This window comes from Fukomys damarensis, unplaced genomic scaffold, assembly GCF_012274545.1.
Source record: "Fukomys damarensis isolate Sample0158 unplaced genomic scaffold, DMR_v1.0_HiC HiC_scaffold_38, whole genome shotgun sequence".
NCBI lineage: Eukaryota > Metazoa > Chordata > Mammalia > Rodentia > Bathyergidae > Fukomys > Fukomys damarensis.
This window is the reverse complement of record NW_022900950.1, coordinates 65,835,935-65,843,472: the sequence shown is the minus strand read 5'-3', so window position 1 is coordinate 65,843,472 and position 7,538 is coordinate 65,835,935. Positions and strand designations below refer to the sequence as shown.

At 42.1% G+C, this 7,538-nt stretch overlaps 1 protein-coding gene across 1 annotated transcript; it reads right to left on the bottom strand.

Annotated features, from left to right (window-relative positions):
• Nucleotides 1–4,246: 4,246 nt before the first annotated feature.
• On the bottom strand, nucleotides 4,247–7,516 carry Pou4f2 (POU class 4 homeobox 2). Its single transcript, XM_033760048.1, is given in 3 exon segments — nucleotides 4,247–6,784; nucleotides 7,225–7,312; nucleotides 7,314–7,516. Coding segments are annotated over 3 exon segments (1,116 nt in total). The 5' UTR covers nucleotides 7,400–7,516; the 3' UTR covers nucleotides 4,247–5,842.
• Between the last annotated feature and the right edge of the window lie 22 nt (nucleotides 7,517–7,538).

Sequence of the window (7,538 nt, the reverse complement as noted above, 5' to 3'; positions counted from 1 at the left end):
CATTTTGATACATTAACAGCAGTTTTCTTGGTATGGCCAGCTTTTCCCAGTCCTGTGATGCACACAATCGCATTATCACACACACACACACACACACACACACACACACACACACACACAATTTTATATTTTCCAACGGTACTGGGTTTCACCCTCTTCTCTGCCTTTTAGAAGGCCTGGGGCTTTGAAGAGCATAGACAGAGAGAGGGTAGGAGAAACTGGCTTCAGAAAGTTACACACACACACACACACACACACACACACACACACACGTTCATTCAGTTCTTGAAGCATCTGGCAAAAGATCAACAAGAGACAACATTTGCACTAAGCTACATGTTCCTGTGGCAAGATGAAAGCATATTGTTACCCAAACAAAATAAACGTTATTAGACCAGGCTGCACTTTTCCACCATTCAGGATGAAAGCAAAGAGCTCGATTTTCATTTTATTTCTCTCTTTCTGACTGCTCCCCCCACCCCACCCCATGGCAGTGAGAAAGAGAGAGAGGGCTCAAAATGTTTGTTCTCCTTCACCCTACTTCACGAGCTGCTAATCTGTCACGCCAATTGAATGGAGATTCGTGTGCATGTGTGTTCAGGGACCCAATCTCAACAAGGGTGCTTTAAATGTTTTGTTTTGTTTTGTTTTTAACTGGTGTAAATAAAGCTTTTCATCTCCAGGCATTGAAAGTACCGAATAAAACCTACAGTTTGCTTTCTGAGCAGCTTCCTATTATCACATTGCCACTTAATTTTATTTCTATTCTCTCCAAGTTAAATAGAAAGACTGGCTCACAGGGGAGCTGCCATGTGCCTGCAGAGTGGGGATGTCAAGCAGAGAGGCGCACTGTGCAAAGTTAATTTCAATTCCCGCGGAGGATTTCACATTCCGGCTGGCTCTGACCCACAGTAATTAGCTGAGATAACTAATGATTACTTACTTATTCCTTGTAATTATCTGGATTTAATAATTCGCTGTGTAATTTATTAATTCTCTCATAATAGACTTTCAGTACTGGGAATGGCTTCTTTAAAGGGGCAAAGGAGGGAGGATTTAGCAATATTTTTCTGATTGCCATAAATCTGTCTCCTGACAAATGTTGACTTCAGAAACATCTGGAAACCTTTGTCTTCCTTTTTTTCCTATTAGAATACTAATCCAATCCCCCCACCTTTAAGTCCAACTGCAAATGCAAACTTAAGTTCTGAGTTCTAATGTGAATCACTTACCTAAAAACAGACAAATTTCTAAGTTAATTGTCATGGCTTACCCAGAAAATTTGGAGTTCACCTTCTGAACAATATGCTTTATAAAATCAAGTGAATTTTTTCAATATCTCTTCCACTATCACCTCTGGAGCTTACCCAATGGATCAAAATTAATTGATTTATTGGAAGTTTGGAATAAAGCATTTTATCCCCCAAATTCTAATTCTCTTGGCAAGTAGAGATTCCAGGATCTGGTCTTAATTGTAGAAATACTCAGTGTTTTATATATATATATTCTTATTTAGTTTTGAATCATATTTTATAGAAAAAGGAAGCATCAAAAAGTATGTAAATATTATTTCATTTGCTTTTTAATACTGTCCTTATTTTCCCAAATCAAGATATCAATGAAATTTAATATGACAAAGAACTGACAACTGAGTTTACATCAGATATTCAAAAGAAACTGCATTCTTTCTGAATAATATATTTTTTTCTGAAGAATACTTAGATATCAACCAAAGATTAGCTGATCTTTTCTGCTAGTGACTTATATCATTTCCCTTCGGACTCAAATGATTTTTCAGGTTGAGTATTTTGAAAGTCAGCAGCAAATGTATATTTTCAAAAAATTATGCAAAGTTCATTCTATTCTTACCTTTAATTTTGTTTTTATTTAAAACCAACTCTCTTCTCTCCAAATCTCTTTGGCTTTGTTTGTTTTTCAACTCTCATTCTAAAAACTTTCAAAATACAATTCTCTTAAAAATTCTGCTTTTTCCATACATGACATATTTAAGCAGGCTCTGAGAAGGGAAACATTACACTCTTGTAAGCAAGAAGTTTTTATTTTTTTTTTTGCTTTGCTTTTTGCCCTTGTAATAAAAGAAAAGATGAATTTAAAGTGTGATAGTTTTTTATATCTAAGAACCTGAGACAAAAGAAAAAAAAGAACACATACACACACACACACACACACACACACACACACTTGGTAAATTAAGGTGAAATATAAGTTTTAAACTCAGCTGTTAAGCTAAGTAGAAAGTTGTTTCTACATACTTTCTTCACAAAAATCATGGCCATGCAAGCATGCACACAAGTTATCATGTGCATTGAAATTTACCAAAGGGAATGAACACCTATTTTATTTTTGTTCACAGTATTTCTCCACTTGTACTAGTTTTACAAGATTTCTGTCTTCCATCAAATATGCCATATTTGAAGAAATAAAACAATAGCACTTGTCTGTCCTCTCTCCAGCTTACTCATCTTTCTCCTAATGCACATAATCTTCTATAAAATAAATGCACATGCTTCTTCAATAAAAATCCACACATGGGAAAGGGTAGATAGGACTTATTGAAGATCTTTTTTATCTTAAACCAGCAAATCTCATGAGCTAAACATTCAAGTTATTTCATTATTTTTCTCCACTGTGAAAAGAAGCAAGCAGGCAGAAAGTTCTTGGGCTGGTTAGAACTACTGGAGTAGGGCGGAGTCATGTGGCAGCTGGCCATGGTGCTGAAAAGACTCTGGAAAACAGAATCTAAGAATGAGGAAGGAGATGGCCAGGGGAACGTTTACCCTACAAAACAAGGAAATAAAATTCTATTTTCAATATATTACTATATCTTAACTCATAACTCCTTTTAAAATCCTATGTTTCCTTATGCATCTATGCAATGTATGCTACTATTTCTAAATGAACTTTTGGATATTGTTGTTCAGGTATCTGCATTATTTCAGTAGGGTAAAAAAATCCCACTGTCCATTCACCATCCAACTTTCACAACTATTTTTGTTACAAGTGGAAATTATAATTAGTTTCTAACAATATTTAATCCCAAGTTCAACCACTGTAAGGATTTTCATTGAGGTCTGGGCTAACCTCTCTCCAAAATAAGAAGCAACCCAAAATAAGAAACAATTTCTTACCAGAAGGGTCACATTTTAAGTTAGCAGAATCACCTCTGGAAGATGACCTGGTTCCTTCCTTTTATTTGATGGAGAGATTAGTACAGTGTTTACATACTAACTAGTACTATGACTAATTGAAACTATAAATATCTAAATCCAAAACCTAATATATTGTTCAGCTATAGTTACTGACATTATTAAAACAAGTTGAGGTATCCGTAAACTAGGATCAGGAAAATAAATATATCAAATGGGCAGCATTTTCTTGTGCCAGTAGCAAATCAGTGATACACAGATTTTAACCAACTCTAGTGTAAGACTGAATCACAGAAAGAAGCAAAAATTTGTTCTTCTCAGCCTCCCTCCAAACTTCTTCCTCAGCCACATTCTGCCTATTGCAGTAATATTAGTTTTATTAAAGATCATGGAGGGAAATGGAGAGAAATAGACAGAATAGACTTTACTTAGTAAGCCAGCAACCCAGGTGCTTCATACAGTGGCTTGGGTTGTGAGTGAACTGAGAGGAGTGTGAGTGAACTGAGAACTATGTTGGGCTAGTCCTTGGTCCTCAGACTCAGGGCTCTGCAACCAGGGTTTGGGACTTGCCACACCCAGTCTTCAGGTGCTTCTGCAAAGGGAGCTAAGTTCCCTTTGCCTTTTACCCAAGAGACGGTAGGGAGTGGGTTAGTTACCATTCAGTATCTATCTGTTTATAAAGATTCTCTTTGCAGAATCAGTGCAGGTCTCCAGAAAGGACTCCAAGGGAGATATTTGGAGCCAAAAATCACAATTTCATCTGAATAGTAGAGCAAAGCACGCTGTGATATGAGGTATGGATATGAAGAGGCTATTATAACCCTGCTTTTTTATGCACTTTCAGAGAAACACCCTCTACTAAGTCCAAACCATAGTTTGATAAAACCACACCCACAAATTATCAAAATGTCCTTCTGCCTTTAAAACTCCCCCTCCAAAATAATTACCACATAAACGATTAGAACAGCATCACATTTTAAAAGCCATTTAATATTAATAGCATATTTTAATGAAAAAACAGCATACTTTGCCAATAAAACATTAAAATCATCTCTTCAATGAAAGACAATCAAACAACACCAAAAATAACTTAATACATTACCATAGTAAATTAACCATCTATTAACAAAAACAAGGTCATATACAGAACTGAAGACTTTAGAAAGCCTCAAATGGTACAGCAATACAGCAAAATTTGTAAGAATATATCTATATGTGCATCATTTTGAATGAAATATTTACAATACATAAGGTACAAGTCATCATGTACCTATTTTTTTGCTCCAAAAATTCTACCAAACAATGTGAATTTACAAGCAGTGCACTTTCTTATAGTTCAATTTCATTTTTCTACAAACAAACCTCCAAAAGGAAAAACTGAAAGATTTCTATAAATGTTAAAATGTAGCCAATACAGCAATTGAAAACTGGAAGATTGAAATACCTTGGTGAAATCTCAGCATCTGGGAGGACAAGTAGCAAGTGGAAAATGCACCAAAAGCTAGAACATGTTGCATTAGTCTTGTCTCCATTTGCTTCTTCTCTTGGAGATGTGCATGTGTGTGTGTGTGTGTGTGTGTGTGTGTGTGTGTGTGTCCGCACGCGTATGTGGGCATGTAAGGGTGAGTGTGAGAGCTCGTGTGTAGTGAGGACAATATGGGAATCCCCATTAAATATGTAACGAAGTAAACAATACTTTGGACAGTGAATCAGGTCTACACGATTAAGACATCCATTACTGAGAGTCAACTCACAAATCAGAACACTACCAGTAAAAAATGAAACAAACAAAAAAGCCAATCTTCATTCAAAGTGAGAATATACAAATGGGCCAAAAGGAATACAGTGTAAGAAGAAAGTTGTGAGTATTCAGTGAACTAACTCATCAAAGGAAACATTTGGAACATCACTAGCTATACGTTTTCCCCCGGTTTTTATTTCTTTAGACTAAAGAAGTTCAATTAATTAGAATGTGCACAAAATTAAGTTGCTAGAGAGATAAATTAATAATTTACAGAGGGTTGTTCGGCAATAATCTAATGATAGCTCTCGAGATCAGTGAACACAGCAGGCGCAACGCCTCTCTTTAGCATTAACACTTCAGAGAAGGAAGAAGGGGGTAAGAGCCACAATAAAAATATATATATAATATACAGTGTAAATGCAGAAAATCTGCCATCTTTTTAAATTGAAAATACTTTAGAGATGTCTCTATCCCATTAAGCATCAACTCTAGTGTAAAGATTCAGTCTTGAATCAATTTCTATTTCTGAAAAATAGCTGCAAAGTGTACTTTTAAACTTGAACAAGGGTGATGTCTGTAAGAATAAAAACAAATCTTACTTGCTCAATCTTGCGGACTTTTAAAAGGCTGGGTCCCCTGCTTTCCTGCCAACCGCCAACTCCACACTTCCTCCGAAGAAGCCGAGATGGGGTTAAAAGGGATAACTTTGCTACAACTTGACAGATCCTATCTCGTTTTTCTTTACTCTGAGAAACCCTTTCTTGTTTTCACTGCTTTGGGCTCAGTCGCTCTTCAATCCTCGCGGTCTCCGGTTCACATTTACCGGAATTGTTTCTGGTCGCCAAAAGTGGGGGGAAAGAGGCAGAAGAGGTGGGGATGTGGAGGGAAAGGGGACGAGGAGAGGGCTGTCCCTGGAGAGGCCCAGGGCCTCCTAAATGCCTGCGGAATATTTCATTCTTTTCTGTTTCTGCCTCTGGTTGCAGAACCAGACGCGCACCACGTTTTTCTTAAGATCCAGCTTCTCCGCGATGGCGGCGATCTTCTCCGAGGAGGGCCGCGGCTGGATGGCGAAGTAGGCTTCCAGCGAGCGCTTTTCTGGGGCGGCGATGGACGTGCGCTTGCGCTTCTTCTCCGCTCCGTTGAAGAGCTCAGGCTTGGTGAGCTTCTCGCGGTGGGACTTCTCGGCCTCCTCCAGCCACGCCTGCAGGATGGGCTTGAGGGCGATCATATTGTTGTGTGACAGCGTGAGGGACTCGAACCTACAGATGGTGCTCTGGCTCAGAGAGCCCACGCCGGGAATCTTGAGGTTGGCCAGCGCGGAACCCACGTCTGCCTGGGTCACCCCCAGCTTGATGCGTCGCTGCTTGAAGCGCTCGGCGAAAGCTTCCAGGTCCCGCGGGTCGGCGTCTACGTCGCTCATGCATCCCATGTGTGAGGGCAGCCCGTGCGCGTGGGCCATGCTGAGCGCCGCTTGGTGCATGGGGTTCATGGTGGCCATGTGCGGCGCGTGGGCGGGCGTGGATACCACTGCGCCGTCTGGGCCCGCCATGGCGCCCAGGGCCAGCCCCGGACTCAGGTGCTCCAGCAGCTCGCCCTCCAGCGCCTGGTGCGGCTGGTGGTGGTGGTGGTGGTGGTGATGGTGGTGGTGGTGCGTGCCGGCCAGCGCGGACGGATGCGAGATGGGCACAGACGAGGAGGAGGCGGCCGACGTGCACGGGATGGTGTTCATGGTGTGGTAAGTGGCGTCCGGCTTGAAGGGGCTGTGGTGGGGCGGGTGGTGGTGATGGCTCTTGCTCTGGGAGACGATGTCCACGGCGGCCAGAGCCTCGGCGCGGGCCAGCAGACTCTCATCCAGCCCGCCGAATATATTGCTCTGCAATTGCAAGTAGAAGGCACACATTACGCTCAGCAGGGAATTGTGCGCGCTCTCTCCGGGAGCCCCGGCCCAGCGCTCCACACCGTCACCGCGCCTACCACATTCCCAGAAGGTTAAAATAATAATAACGACAATAATCCTGGAAAACAGAGGTGAAGAGGAGAAAGAGAGGCGCCACGGAGAGAAGTCGAAAGTGCGGAAGGAGGAGGAAAGTGAGCCTACAGACAACACAACACAACACAACACGCGCACAGGCAACATCCCAGGTCATAAAAATTAATATGAAAGGCAAGACCCGCTGAATACTTAACAGGGAGAGGGGGGAAATTGGTTGGAGGTGTGGAGTGATTTGCTGTGCAGACATGAAAAAAACATCAAGCAGATAAAGGGGGCTGTCAAAATGTGCCTTTAAGCGGTGATTATACAGAAATACGCACCGGTGGGGTTGGAAGACAAGCTCTCCGCATCGCCTCGGAGCCCCCGCCGCCTCCGCCGCCGCTGCCGCTGCTGCTGGAGCTGCTGCTCCAGTGCTGAGTACTTGGGCTCCACGTGCAGGCTGCCGCCGTGCGGCATGCTGAACGCCTGCTTGCTGTTCAGCGACATCATCATCATCTTCCCGCCCGCTCGAGAAGCGCTCGGCCGTCGCTGGCGCGGGGAAGGGCAGCGCAGAGTTGTGCTCACCCAGCGCAGCCTCGGGGCTCCGCACTCTTAGTCCGGGTGACGCGCTCTGCGACTCCGCCGCCTCCGCAGT